Source organism: Argiope bruennichi, chromosome 8 (genome assembly GCF_947563725.1).
Source record: "Argiope bruennichi chromosome 8, qqArgBrue1.1, whole genome shotgun sequence".
Classification (NCBI taxonomy): domain Eukaryota; kingdom Metazoa; phylum Arthropoda; class Arachnida; order Araneae; family Araneidae; genus Argiope; species Argiope bruennichi.
The window spans coordinates 97,687,575-97,703,465 of record NC_079158.1 but is presented as its reverse complement, the minus strand read 5'-3'; the positions used below and the strand labels follow the sequence as shown (position 1 = coordinate 97,703,465).

The 15,891-nt window shown below is 30.7% G+C and overlaps 1 protein-coding gene across 1 annotated transcript in view; it reads left to right on the top strand.

Annotated features, from left to right (window-relative positions):
* The window catches only part of LOC129980817 (cytochrome P450 3A8-like), a 36,094-nt gene extending 31,985 nt beyond the window's left edge, over positions 1–4,109 (top strand). Inside the window, exons 12-14 of the mRNA XM_056091208.1 lie at positions 240–383; positions 1,258–1,420; positions 4,010–4,109. Of these exons, the coding sequence (XP_055947183.1) occupies positions 240–383; positions 1,258–1,420; positions 4,010–4,108 (406 nt within the window). The 3' untranslated portion in view covers position 4,109. The remainder of the gene's footprint in view (positions 1–239; positions 384–1,257; positions 1,421–4,009) is intronic.
* The last annotated feature ends 11,782 nt before the right edge of the window (positions 4,110–15,891 follow it).

Below are 15,891 nucleotides of genomic sequence, written 5' to 3'. Positions count from 1 at the left end.
AGAATCATGATCACGAAGATATATCTAAACAATTTATCTGAAATCATATATAACGAATATTCACGACGAACCGGCTGATCGCCTGAGGCGGCTTGTGCAAAATGAAACATTAAAGAATTTTTGACTTTCATGGGTTTGCTCACGATTCATAAATTATTACAAGGTTGTTATATATGGAGAATGAAAAAAAAAAAGATTTAATATGAAAAAAAAAAATTGGTAAGTAATTTTTATTGCAGACTGGAGCGTTATTCAGATACTGACTACAAATTGGGGGACACAGGGATACTGATTCCCAAAGGTATGATTCTGTCCATTCCCGTCATCGCCATGCACAGGGATCCCAGACTTTGGCCAGATCCCGAAAGATTTGATCCAGACAGGTAAGGGGATTCGGATGTTTATATTTCGTGTTTAAATGTTGCTTTTAATTATATAGCGTGACGACATTCATACTAAAACAGAAATTAATAGCATCGCAAAGAAAGTATAAATCCAATAAATAAATTACTGGAAACCACTATAGTAAAATGCATTTAAAAATATTTTCAAAATATTACTGAAATAAGACGAAAGGATAGTACAATAAGAAAAGTGATATGTCTGAAAGGCATATTATTTTTTTAATTTTAAAATGATATGAAAATAATGTTTATGTAATAATATACTCCAAAATTATTTTTAAAAAAACTAAATAAATTAAAATTAATTAAATTGTAATTTAAAATTAACTAAATTGTAATTTAAAATTAACTAAATTGTAATTTAAAATTAACTAAATTGTAATTAAAAATCTTATTAAAATTTCAGAAAGCTCCATTTTATTGATAAATGGCATTTCTAGGAGTAATCACATGCCAAATATGGTAGTTTTAGGGTTAAAAAAATTAATTTCTAAAATTCTGTGTGCAGGAGCAATGACATTTTTGCATGTTCAATTCTGTTACTCTATTAAAGGTGGAACCAAGGTGTTTCAAAATTCAACGGAAAGTATCTCACTTGAACTTTTTATAAATTTTTAACAGTTAAACTTGATCAAATGTACTTTATAAACAGATATTTGATGGGAAAAAGAAATTAAAATACAAGACTAACAGACTGACAGTCAAAAAGGAACTATTTTTGTGCTAATTAAATGAAAGAAAAATTATCTATATTGTTCATAATATGCAGAGCTTTATGTAAATGTAATAGTATACTATAATTCAATGGATGGTTTCTTTATGTTTCATATCATATACAATATTTTCCACATAGATTCACATCAGAAGCAAAAGCCAAACGAGATCCTTATTCATATCTCCCGTTCGGGGCCGGACCCAGGAACTGTGTGGGAATGCGGTTCGCTCTCATGCAGATAAAAGTCTGCCTTGCTCTCATTATTGCCAACTTCAAGATCAACAGATGTTCAGAAACAAAAGTGAGATCAACCTTTCATGTATCCTGAATGATATCCGTTTCCTTCCCCTGGAAACATCTTAATTCCAACCCAAAATACCCCACCGCTTATGTTCCAAAAATGTCTTCTTGGAACGTAGATGTTACGGTCTTTTTTTGATCGAAGTCAGTGATTTCAAGTTTGACTGTCAGTTTTAGATCTAATTATCAGTGGAATTAGTGATCCTTGTCTGGAAGAGAAATCCCTCAATTTCTTTTAAAATTACTTCATTAGGAATGTCGTATAATAAAAGCACCATCGTTCTTGTGATCTATTTATTAACAAAAATTTGATTATAAAGACATGAATTAGAAAATCACGAAAAGAGATTGAAGTAAAACTGAAATTACCTAACAATTACATACTAAAATTATCTAATAGTTTATTAGTACTGTCTTCAGATGTGTGATAATTTCTAAGATATTGTATTCAAATGTGTGATGTTCTATAAAATATGGATTTCAAATTTCGGTTCAATATTCTATTGTTATTTCTTTAAACATTTAATTTCAATTTGAAATTAAGAATTCACTTTTCAAAAACAGCAGTACTCTATACAATTCTTCTTCAAAACTTAAGCCAAAATTTAAAAGAGAATTATTATTATAAATTCTTAGTGAAAATAATCTTTGGTTAATTGTATATAAAGTACCAGAAATGAATAGATTATAAATATGAATTCATTTAACGCTTTTGGTTTTTAAAAAGTTAAAATCTTCAAATTATGATTCAAAACAAATTTTCAATAATCAACAGATATATCATCCTTTTATAGATCAATAAAGATAAAGAACAGAAGCAAATGAATGTAGATGCAATTACGTCTACTAAGTCACAATGACAATGAAAGAGCGAAAGCAAATAGCCACAAACTATTGACCTGTTGTGCCGTTATTTTAAAAACTTCTCTTCTTAAGGTCTACGAAGTTCCCCCATCGAACGTGTTAGCAGTAGATATGGGCAGAGCAAATAATTTTCCACATTGACAGCCCAAACTTAGATGCATACTTTTCTCAATCCTGACATAAATGCAAGGTGATGAACATTGAAAGTTAAGAAGGCGACAGCTTTCAAGAAAATGTAGATTCGGCGTGGAACTTGATTTTTCATGTCGAATACTAAGTAACTTAGTTGAAAAAAGAGAAAGTCACAATACTTGAATCATGGCAATTTTCGAACACAGCACATAAATCAAAAATTTATGCATCACAAACTGTTTATTTATACAGACTTTGTTAATATCTATTGCTCTCTTACACCACTTGGAATTATAATTCTATGGTCTTTTTTTTAAGTAAGCTTATAATAGACATTTATTTTAAACTAAGAATTTTACTGAAAAAATTAATTACCCTAATCACCAATTCATTACATAAGTAACTCAAATTTGCAACTGAGAAGAAATTCTCTTTAACAATAAGAAAGTTGAAAAGTTTTCAATATTAAATGCATTGATTTAGAAAAGACATTATAGGATGAGCGGGTGGCTGATATTAAATGGCCCATATTGGTTTGCTTCTTGAATTGGTCATGATACTTTTGCCGATTTGAGAGATGAGTTACAGAGTTTTTAAACTTGGAAGTTTTTACCTTCCGGACATTGCAGATGATATGGGTATTGATATGGCATTGAAATTACTTAGCCAATAGATGTACGTATGAAAGTGATTATCAGTTACATTGAATAGTAATATAAATATTGTTAAGGAAATTCCTCCACTAAATCCGTAAAGTCAATGAAATCGCTTGTAATGGATGTATGGTGACATAGTCAACATGCCTCAATAACGAATGACGACGCTTATTAACACAAAGGTACGAATAGAGACCAAAACTTCAAGACAACCAAACACAGCCAAGACGCACACAAGCAAAAAACAATAGCACTTCTAGCAAAAAGCACAACAATGATGAGCAGCTCGAAGCATTCAGGGAGAGAAGTAGTTCAACTACTAACAAAGGCTAAACTCAAATGACTTCCTCTAGCTCGGCCTAACAATTGTTTACAATTACTGACACAGGATCTCGAAGTATCACCTTGGATTGCGTCCTAATGAACTCATTGCCAAAATTCTTAAAAATTCTAGTATCATCCATTTTATCGCTAAAATAGCCAAATTCGTCTTCAAGTTGACAAATGGTCGCCAAGTTTGTCGCCAAGCCCAGGGGTCATTGATTTAGCATCCGGGCAGCACCCAATAGAGTTGTCCGTAAAACTTTTCCTTCCTGCGATGGAACCAACTGTTCTGAGAAGCAACATTACGGATTCGTAATAAAATTAATATTAATATATAACAATGATCATGCCACCTCCTGAAAAGGAAATGAATTAAGCATCTTTCATTCTTTGAATCTGACCTTTGGTCTTTTATCACAATAAACTTTTTAGAGATCACAAGTTATGTTTATATTTCATGTTCTCATATATTCATTGCCTGGTTCCATAGGCCTGAGCTTCTAACGAATTGATGAATATTTATTCTGGATCAGTCTTTAGGAATACATCTAAAGTATTCTGATTTATTTTTTATTGAATTGTCCATAAGTTGTGTTATAAATCCTTTCCAACAGGTTCCTTTGGAATTCCATTTGGGTCAACAAGGAGTTCTGCAACCAAAAGAAATCGTAGTTTCGATGGAAATCAAAGAAGACAGCTTTTTAAACAGATGAATGAGTATGAAAATGCAAACTCTGAAACAAAAAAAAAATTTAATTATCTTATTCTAAAAGAGAAAAATTGTGACTTTCTATTTGATTTGTTTTTATTTTGAATTTGTGAAGTTGAATTATTTCTAGTTGATTCCAATACCTTTTCCCTGTTATTTCGAATTTGTTCATAACTTTTTGATATTTGACTAATATTTTAATAAAGTGAAAGTATTAGAAACCTCCGATGTTTCAATTTAAGTTAAAAATTCTTGACACGGATTGATAGCTTTTAAAATTTAATAATATTATAAATTTAAAATCTCAAAATAGTATTTGTTGAGTAGATTTAAACTTAAAGAAGTGATTATCGAAAAACATCAAATTTATTTCTTGGGAGAATTGCATATTATCTTCTTTTCTAAAATGTAAAGAGGGTTTGCAGATTTTCAATTTATTTTCTTATAAAAGCAACATTGTGTTTCGTCTTTTAGTAGATTTTTTAACAAGTTAAGAGTATTTATAATAAATATTTTTAAAGTGTATATTATTACCAAAATCAAATAGTAATAAAACTAATAGCAAAGTGCAAAGTGGCCATAAAGTAACTTTTTAGAATATTGCAGCTCAAATGAATTTTAAAGCAATTACAAAATGTTTTTTCAAAAAATTTAAACTGCAGTATACCTTCAAATTGGAAAGTTATTTTATGACTATTTTGTATGTGCTGAAATATGCAATTTATATAATTCAGGTAAAAGTTAAATTTTATATTACGTTATACGAGGGGTGATCCAAAAAAAGTTTACAAGGCAAAGGAAAAATGCTTTATTAACAATAGACACAGGATACAAATGGTAATTAAGAGACATATGTGGCGGTCACTTCTCTGCATAATCACCAAACCTGTTGAGGCATTCATCACTCCGCTGGACCAATTTGTTTCACCCGTCTTGGTAAAAATCAGGTCCCTGGATATTGAGTCAGTTCTCTGCACCCTTTTGAACATCACCGTCTTATAAGAACCTTGTTTTGGATAAGTATTTCTTCAATGTAGGGAAAAGGAAATAGTCACTGGGAGCCAAATCGGGGTTGTATGAGGAGTGGCTCCAGATCTCCGACTTAAACGTTTTCAGCAATCTCTCTGCCCGCTTTAAAAGAATGACACCATTCCGCCACCTGTTGTCTAATCATTGCTTCGCCCTCCGTACACTTCAACGATTTGTCTGTGAATGTCCGATGGGGACACATTCTGGGCTCATAGAAATCGTATCACGGCTCGCACCTATGTGCGAGACCACTTCTCTAGACGTCTTACCATTACTGTCGCTGTTTCAGTCAGGTCTCAGTACTAACACTATCTACTTGAACGACCGGTCGAAGACAACTAGCGCCATCTGTCTCCACTCTGGGTAACAATATTCCCATCCACAATTTCTACTTTCTACTTTGTAAACTTTTTTTGCATCACCCCTCGTAGTATAAAAATATTAAAAAAAAATCTTTTCTTTTACAGTTAAATTTTAATTTTATTCAGTATAATTAAGTTTTTAATATGTGAATATTGATATGTATTATATACTTAATATGTGAATTCTGTTAAGATTGCATGGCACGAAATACATTTATGACATTTATTATATGATAATTATTCAATCTGGAAATCGGGAACACTTGTACACTTCTTTGTAGACTAATGTAAAATTCTGGTGAGGCAGTCAGATTATATTCATTTATATGCATAATTAAAACGATCATTTAATGGAATGCAATATTACTAACAGTTTAACAGATTAAATTATTAAAGGGATCGAATTGTTGACTGAGACCAAGAAATTATTTTAATAATCACCATGCGATTGTTTCTGATAATCATAACGAAAAAGAAGAAGCATCAGATATAATTTTGGCACTAAATCCTGAGGCGACAAAAAAGTTTTATCACATATATTATGTAGAGAAGTGAAAATCCATCATATTCTTCATAAAATTTCTTTTAATTCACTATTTTTCAATAAGTATCGAATTTTTGATAGACTAAGATTCGATTTAGAGCCATAAAAATTTAATTAGTATACTTGCTAAATAAACAAACTCGTAAAAATAAAATACAAATAACAGACATGAATAATTCAAAATACAAATTCTATTAATTCTAAAATATAACGACTATAATGTATGCTTACAATGAAGTATTGAAATCATTATTAACTAAAAATATAATTTATTCAAAATACAAATTCTATTAACTATAAAATATAACGACTACAATGTATGCTTATAATGAAGTATTGAAATCATTACTAAATAAAAGTATAATTTATTACATGTTGGATTATTAATTATTTGTTTAACTGATTACATTATATTCCATCTGACAAATTTTTTAAAAGAATAATTTTTAATATTAAATTATAATATAAAGTTCATTATTTCTTTATAATTCGCCATTGTAATTAAATGTTTTTATTTAAAAATAAAAATATTTTTTTAAATTATGATTCATTTTTCAAGAATTTAATTTCTTGAGAAATTTTTTCCGTTGCATACATATTCAAAAATAAATAAAAACGTATATTATCGCAAAGCTACTAAAATAAAAAAAAATGAACTAAAATAACATATTGATTTAATTAATAAAATTTTGGCTTGTGAAACTAAATTGACCAATTACTAAAAGAGGATCCACATAGTGTACATTGCCTGGAGTCCCAAAGTGCCTAAATCTTACACCGTTTATAATCATAATGAAAACTTTATTAAAGTTTTAAAAAAGGAAACGCGCACTAATTATTTTTTCATTCATAATATGTAGATAAATAACGTTAGAACGACTTCAAATTAAACAAATATTTGCCAAATATTTCCTGATTAAATTGTCGTCACATTTTCTGTATTCGTCTCTTATTATAATAATATCACGGAAACGACACAAAACATGCATTATTTTTGCTTCATTGATTTTTTTGACACGTAATTTCAATTATTATCTGGCACCATTGTTAAAAAAATCATAAAAACCTTGGAAGTGATGTGATCTATGCTCACATGATGCTTGTGAGGTGTGTCATACACAAATTAATAATGGAATCTGCTAAGCATTGTCAATACTCAACGTATTTCAACGAGCCTTTAAAAGAAGTTTGCACGTAATTGTGATGACATGTGAAATGATTCTATTGAAAAGATGCTAGATACATATAATTGCAGTACATATTAATATAAAGAAAAACTTAAAGGAAATATTTTAAATATTCTCATGTTCTTTTAAAATGTTTTGTAATACTTATGTCTCCGGTTGATAGTATTTGATTTTGTTTTGTCACTCATTGAGACCCTTCTTTTAATAAATTAGTCATTTAATAAATTAAATCCTCAGAATGTATATTGAATTTGAATGCTGGCTAAAATTTTAGAGATACATTTTTACATCTCTCTCCCCTACAGCAAATCGTGCTCTTGTGTCAGGCAGATCGGGCTTTTCTCCACCGAAAGAGGGATTCTAACGCTGCTCCTATGCTCAAAAATGTTCATGAAATATTGTTCAGAAATTTTCTTTTGTTTAAATTTAATATTTTATTTTGTTGTATTTATATTATTTACTTGCTTAAAAATTTGTTATATGATTAATTATGCGTTATGCGAACCGCGTGTAGATTTAGACCCGCAGATTGCCAACATCTGTTATACAGAAATAGGAGAGAATCAGAGGGAGTGGCCTTTCCGAAACTTCCTTGCATATACTACAATAAATGCCTTATCCCCTTTTATCCGCATAAAATTAAGGACCTTGGGTAAGACAGCGAATACCGAGAATACCATTGCTGAAAGATAGTTACGAAATATAGATCTTATTGTGAATCTGGCATTTTTACTGCATTTATCGAAATTATGTGTGTTTCGGACACGTTTTTGCATGCCGACCAAAATTTGTCAAAAAAAAAAAACTACAGTTGTCGTCACATAAATTTATTAAAAAGCTAGTTGTAGTCACAAGATAACATACAGAATTTCATTAAGTCGTCGTGTGTATAAGTTATGGCAAGTTAAGAAAGTACAAACTGATAGAATGTTGATTCCTCCTTGATGATAATTATTCAAAGTTTGAAGTAGATCTAGGGATTGCAATACCTGTATACCGAATACCGGTATTTTGAGCCATTTGTACAATTTTGTAATACCGGTATTCACAAATTTAAATACCGGTTTTTCGGAATTTACTATAAATTTTTTTTAAATTATTATTTTTATATGTCTCCACTATATGTTCAAGAATCACCATCATAGCAAAATAGTATACGTTTCTGTTTTTATGTCTCCTTAATATGCGAAATTAATTAGTTAATTAACGGCTTAATTAATTGCTTAAATCTAAATGAGCGAAACATGGATTATCCCTGAAAGAAGATATTGTATCCATAACGACTGATGGAGAAACAGTTATGAAAAAAGTTGGAAAGTTGATTGGTGCAAATCAGCAATTGTGCTATGTTCATGGAATTCAGTTAGAAGTAATAGATGTATTATGCCAAAAAAAATAAAGAAAGAAAGAACAGAAGAATCCAAATACTGCTGATATAGAAACTTCGGATTCCAACTTTGAAGAGAGTAAGAGTGGGAGTGATATTGACAATGAAGATAATGACAATGTAATTGTTGAAGTTGATATTGCTAATGAGGATGAAATATTAACCCATCAAGAATTGCTTCCTATAATTTATAAAGTTCGAAAAATTGTGAAGATATTTAAACGTTTCCCTACAAAATATGCCATAATTCAAAAATATATATTAACTAAAAATAAAACAGAATATATGTTAATATTAGATTCTAAAACACGTTGGAACAGTTTACTCTTAATGATGGAACGATTTTGGAAACTGAAAAATCCAATCCAATAAGCAATACTCGACTTAAACCCGTAAATTAATTTTTCAGATAGTGAATTCGACTTAATATCCAGAAATGTATCAGCTCTACTTCCAATAAAACTGACTATTGAGGCATTATGTCGGAGAAATTCTAATTTATTAACAGCTAATGCAGCGATAAATTTCATGTTGCAATCACTGAAAGAACAGCACACATCCCTATCTGAAGAATTATATATTACATTGAAAAATCGCACAGGAGATAGGCATACCGAAATTGAAAATGTCTTATGGTATTTACATAATTAAAATGATTTAAAAAATGAAAATGAGAAAGAAGAAAAGAAAATAACCAATTCAAATCTGATTAAGTTTAGAGTAAATTTTCTTAAAATTTTTCACCCACAAACCTATCCACATTCAGAAGAATTCGGTTCAATTTTAGAAGATTATGATGATACTAATGCCGATAGTGAAAAGGAATTGTCTCTTGAACAAAAATTAGAATGAGCGATAAATAAAAAAATTTCAACGAACCAAAATACAAATACAGAAATCATTCGATATCCAAAACCATCCGACGAGAAATCGATTTATTTGAAGATGAAGGATTTAGAGGTAAATACTTGGAAAAAAGTATATCGCGCATACTAACAGTACCAGCAACTAGCGTAGATGCCGAAAGAGCGTTTTCGATAGCTGGTAATTGTTGCACAAAATTACTTTTCAGGCTTATTGATGCATTATGTTTCTTAATATTATTTTTCAAAAATTTGTAATAGTAGCACAGACTGAATAGTGATAGTTACACTTTTTTGTGATTTAAATAAATAAGATGTTCCTTTACTTTTTTGTGATATTTGCACTCTCTAATAAAACTGGCAAATAAAACAAAAAATCCCCTGTGTTTTCTTTCTTTTTCTAAAATTTCTAATACCGGTATTAAAACCGGTATCCCGGTATTAAGCTCTAAAAAGTACCAAATACCGATATTGAAATTTTGGTCCTATATTGCAATCCCTATGTAGATCTACATTTTAGATGCTTAAACTGTGTGTCAAATTATGTCTACCTAATTCTTTATATTTTTGATTTATTGCAATCAACCGGTTAGATAGATTTCCTTCAAATGAATTTCTTTCAAAATTTGATAGAAATCTACGAATTTGGTTGAAATTTGGCTGAACCAAATTCTAGCCGTTTAATTCCAAACGTTTTTGTGTTATCATATGCACAGACAGACAGATATGATGTCAAAATTGGTTTTAAAGACTCTGGGAGTTCTAAAACGTGGAGATTCATCAATATCTTGCGTTCAAATTTTTTGACATTGCAATGCTTCCTCTTTACTTCGTCCAGAAGAAATGGAAAAAAAGGAAAATTTAGTATACTAAAAGAGATGCAGTACATATTCTTGAGTGTCATGAATTTCTGATTATTGCTTCAAATGGAATTCAGTTTATGTAAACTTCACTTATTTAAAAAAAAAAACCAAAAACTTAGCAAAAAAATTTAAGGTTTCCTTTGTTAGTACGATGTTCTTGTTAAAATATCGTTTTGCTTTGACTTTAATCATTTCAATATTTGGAAAATTCGCTAAAAAGTCATGGACATTCAATTGTTTGTCGCTTCAAACCTTCGAAGAGAAAAAAAGTATGATTGTAAATCCAATTACCATGATTTAAACAGATCCAAAATCAAATGTCATGCAATTGAAAATCAATAGCAATTTTTTAGAAAGAAAAATAAAATTTGAATATTTTTCTGCGAACCTCCCTAAAGTAGAAAGATAAACCAAACAAAAACTGGTGTTGAGTTTCGATTGCATGATGATTCTATAATACTTCTAGAATAATCATTGTAATTTCTATCTACAAAATAAAATAACCTAAAATATCGCTCAGTACCATACGGCATACAAAATACCGGGTGTCCCATAAATTTGTAAATACTTTAGAAATTCATAAAAATTGAAGGACTGGGTATATTTGAATGCGATTTGCGAAACTATTATTCTCATGAAGGGAGATTTTTTTTTGATACAAAAAAATAATTCAAAAATTTGTCAATAGAGGGCGCTGCACACAAGCAAATCAGTGGAAATATGCAAATTAAAGTCTTATGAAAGGCAGAGTGAGCGATTGACACATCATTTCTAAAGGTTTGCATATGGTTTGTATTAAGATGTTGACACTGGTGGATAAAGCACTTTTGGTAAAATTGTTTTATGTCAGCAACGAATCGGCGGCTGAAGCGTTACGAAAGTTTAGCACCCAGAAAAGATTGAAGAAAGGTTCAGGTTCGATCCCTCCTGCTGGACTTGTTTCCCTAGTACGCCGTTTCGAAGAAACTGGAAGTTTGTGTCATCGGCCACACAGTGGTGCACCTCGTTTAACAACAGTACTTACCGCCGATGTCTCTTCGCAAATGGACACGCTAAGGGAACAGTCTACAAGTGCAGTCAGTAGCGAAGGAGAAGTGGCACGGATAACTGGTATACCAAAGACTTCGGTGTACCGTATCCTTCATGGTGTATTGCAATTGTACCCATACAAATTGCAATCGCTACATCAGCTCTTACCAAATGATACAGCTAAGAGATTGGAATTCTCAAAATGGGCTTTGGCGAAAATTGAAGATGATCCGCGATGGCTGCTGAAAATATTGTGGACAGATGAGGCTCATTTTGCTTTGCATGGAGCAGTTAATACCCATAACTGTAGAATATGGTCACATGAGAATCCACATGCTTACACTGAGAAGCCCCTGCATTCACCACGGGTTACTGTTTGGTGTGGTTTCACTGCATCCATTATTGTAGGCCATTTTTTCTTTGAAAAGCCCTGTAAAAAAGCAGGATGGAAGACATGTTCAGTTAATGGAACAAGTTACTTGGAAATGTTACAGAAGGAAGTGATACCGTCCTTATTGGAACACGATGTCCTTGACACAGCGACATTCATGCAAGACGGGGCACCTCCTCACATCGACACCGAAGTGAAGGCATTTTTAAGAAGAACTTTTACTGAAGAACGGACAATCAGCCGTCACTTTACACATGAATGGCCCCCACGCTCACCAGATTTAACACCCCTTGATTTTTGGCTATGGGGTTACCTTAAGTCTCGGGTGTACCGCCATAGGCCAACTTCGTTAGTGCAGCTAAAGGAAGCCATTCGCCACGAAATCTCATGCATTCATCCGGATATGCTGTATGATGCAGTTACCAGTGTTGTCTCCCGCTTCCAAACTGTTATTTGTGGTGATGGCGGACACATAGAACAAGTACTGTAGTACTGGTGTGATACGCATGTAAACAATTGCTTGCATGCAAATAAAAGTATTTTTCCCGTAGAATTGTATGTTTTGCTTGTGTTTAGCGCCCTCTATCGACAAATTTTTGAACTTTTTTTGTATGAAAAAAAAATCCCTCTTCATGAGAATAACAGTTTCGCAAACCGCATTAAAATATACACATTCCTTCAATTTTTATGATTTTTTAAAGTATTTACAAATTTATGAGACACCCGGTATATCATTATGTTGAGAAATAGGAATTACAACTTATTATAAAAGATGGTAAAGTACATAAAGTACATACAGGTAAAAGACATATAAAAGGTAAATAAAAATTCAGATAACTATTTAAAAATTTAAAAACAGATGCGATTTAGTAGAGATTATTCAATAATTAATTTCCATAAATGTGTTCTAATTTTTCAGCACATGGTTTCAATTGTTGAAAATTTAAAGATACTCAAACTTTAATAGTATTACTTGATTTTACAATCATAAATTTAAACTAAAAATGATTATCACAACAAAAAATAAACCTCGTTTATCATTATACAGTAAGGTTGAAATAACTTATTTAACACCTGTTGAGCCAATATTCGATAGCACGTCATTTTGAAGTTTCTTTGTTTGTGTTTTTGCAAGCGTATCGAAGAGGCTACAATTTAATATTCGTATCTTTTCTTTTTGAAAAACACAATTGCAAAAGGAAAAAAGAAACAAATACACGAAATGTAAATTACCACTTATACACACTATTATGTTATAACCTTGAATGCGGTTCAGTTACAGCTGGAAAGATTCTCTTCCTGTTTTCTTTTTTATAAACATACGCACGTATCTTGTGTTGGTCATTACACAACCCCCACCCCCGAAAATTAACTCGCGACAAAAACTGCTAATAACTGACAGTGTAAAATTTTACCTCAACAGTTGCTCGCAAATAAAAAGATTTTTTAAAAAAATGCATTGGAAAAATCGCAAGAAAAAAATATACAAACGTGATGTCTTTCGGCTTCTAAAAGATTTTTTTTTTCGCCCAAAGCTGCCTTTTATGTTTCGTTTGCTCTCCAAAAAGAAAGATAAAAAGACAATAGTTTTTCTTTGTTTAAAGTGGAAAGTCAATATTAAAGATTCGGGGAAGGGCTTTTAATGGAGAGCAAGCGTTTGCGCTCAGATCAGTTAGATCATACGTAAAAATCAATGATTGTATTTGATTTATAATTAAATATTATGAAGTTTTGATTTTGATTTTTCATGTTCATATTGAAAGAAAGTGATACAACTGAGACATTCCTGTTGTTTTCACTCAAACATAACACAGTCGTTTTATAGAAACTAGTTTGTTTCCATTTACGATCTGCAATTTTAACATAGACATGTATACTCTAATTTCATATTGCTTGATTATTGATAGTTGTACCTTCATCCATAACTCTCTTCATTTTATAATTTAGTAAAAAACTATACACTGTGCTAGCGGCTTCGTTTGTATTTATATGCTCTATTTGTAGGTAAGGAAAAGTAAAACACGAATACGTTTATGGAGCAGAATTTTCATAATGAAATCTTTAAAAATATTTTAAGACATACAGTTGTAATTAATTATTTATCTCCTTCGGATAACAAACATATTTTGTCCTAAATTTGGAGCACATATTTATAAAGGCTGCTCGGAATAAATAATATATAGTTGGTGGTGAAATGCTGAGTTTCTAGTTTTATATTGATTTTTTTAAAAGGATTAAATTTTATTTCAAGAGATTGGAAATGTCAAGTAAGGGCAACCTAAAAGGACTTCACTTATGTATTATAATATTTTTAGAAGTTATCTTGGGAAAACTCAAAAAAAATTGCTAGTTTTTAATTAATTCAAATTCAAATTTTTTTTAAAAAAGAGTTCTGAGGTGGATATTTTTACCCTCCAGGATACATATGTACCAAATTTTGTACCTACAGATCAAACGTTGAGCCTGAAGAGCGCCAGCAATAACCAAATACACATAGACAGACACTTATACATTCATTTTCATCGTTAATATACTTATCTTTAAATTTCAGTTCGCATAGTTTCAGTTAATTTGTATATTAGCCAGATTATATACTTGATACAAAAACAATTGAGTGGAGCTGCTACGAAACGATATAAACGATTTTTCTAAATGAGAATAAAACGATTTTCATACATAAAAAAAAACTAAAACAATTTTCTAGACGATTTCAATACATAAAAATACAATAAATAGACATGTCTAAACATCATTTCATGGAAAATTGAATACAAAAATAGGAAATGTTTCGATGGATCTAATTTATTGCTAATTATGTTGATTCCTTCATCGGCTATCTTGATGACAGACTTCCCACCAAAACAAATCCATACTATTTTTTATTCTTTCTTTGTCTGGAATCTAGTACTTAACCTTGAAATCTCCTTGACTGGGTTAGCTAATGGAGAACAAGTCTTCCAGTACTTTTTTTATAAATGTATTGTGGCCTGAAGCATTTGGTGCGCTCATAAAATAGTTTGGAGATTCATTTCTTAAGTCATTAAGTGTAATCCGCCAATAATTGTGTACAGGTTATAAAAATACATTTTGCATATCTCAAATCATTAGTAGTTCGTCATTTCAGAAACAAATTGGGGAACAACATTTAAAAGAGCTTGTTTAAATTTCTATTAAAACTTTCGCATTCATTGTCAAGAGTGGTAGTATTTTCAGTCATACAAATATATCTGGATATTGAACATGCGCCCTTAAATCAGGAATATTGATTCAGAAAAGTATCGCAAAATATAGTTTTCATTATTGAGTTTAATTAATTAATTAAAGCAGTAAAAATTGGAGAAATATTGTTCAAACAATGCATAATGAACAGGAAATGTTTAATTATTATTGATTCGAATATTAAAATGAAATGGTTGAAAAATGAAGAAAAGAGAAAGAAAAAACAGGAAAGAATTGGAGAACGTTTTAATTTCATTATTTTTTAAAGACAAATAGTGAAGCATTTGCTATATACTACGAATTGACACAGAAGCACCATTTTTCTATGCTATTTTATCTTTAATTAATAAAATCATTCTAATTCAGTATTTCCTAATCAACAAATTGTCAAACAGAAAAAGAATTCCTAAACAGGAAATGTCAGTGGTAATGGTCTCCTCAATATTTTCTCACATTCTGTCCAATAAAGCAGCCGTATAAAATTGTGGCTACTGAACAAGATCATGAACGACACGAGTGCTCTTATTTTTATTTTGTTATTTAGAAGTACTCACAGGTAGTTTTTGTTTTGTAATATAGTAAACAGTAGTTTCATAGTATAATATAGTAATTTGGGATTCTAAAGCTACGTGCCAAATTTCACTTATCTATTACGTTTTTTTTTAATTATGGCTTTTACATTTATGCAAGAGTATATAACCTGGAAGCATACTAGTAGTAAGAGTATAATCTGGCAAATATTCTTCAAAAATTGATACGAATCTATGTTTTAGATGCTTAAACTTTGTGCCAAACAGCGTTTGTCTAGTTCTTTACATTTTGAAGTTACTGTAACGGATTGGTATGAGCGAGGATAGAACTTGAGACCTCGTGGTTTGCAGCCGAGTAACATGACCACAATACAAAAGCAATT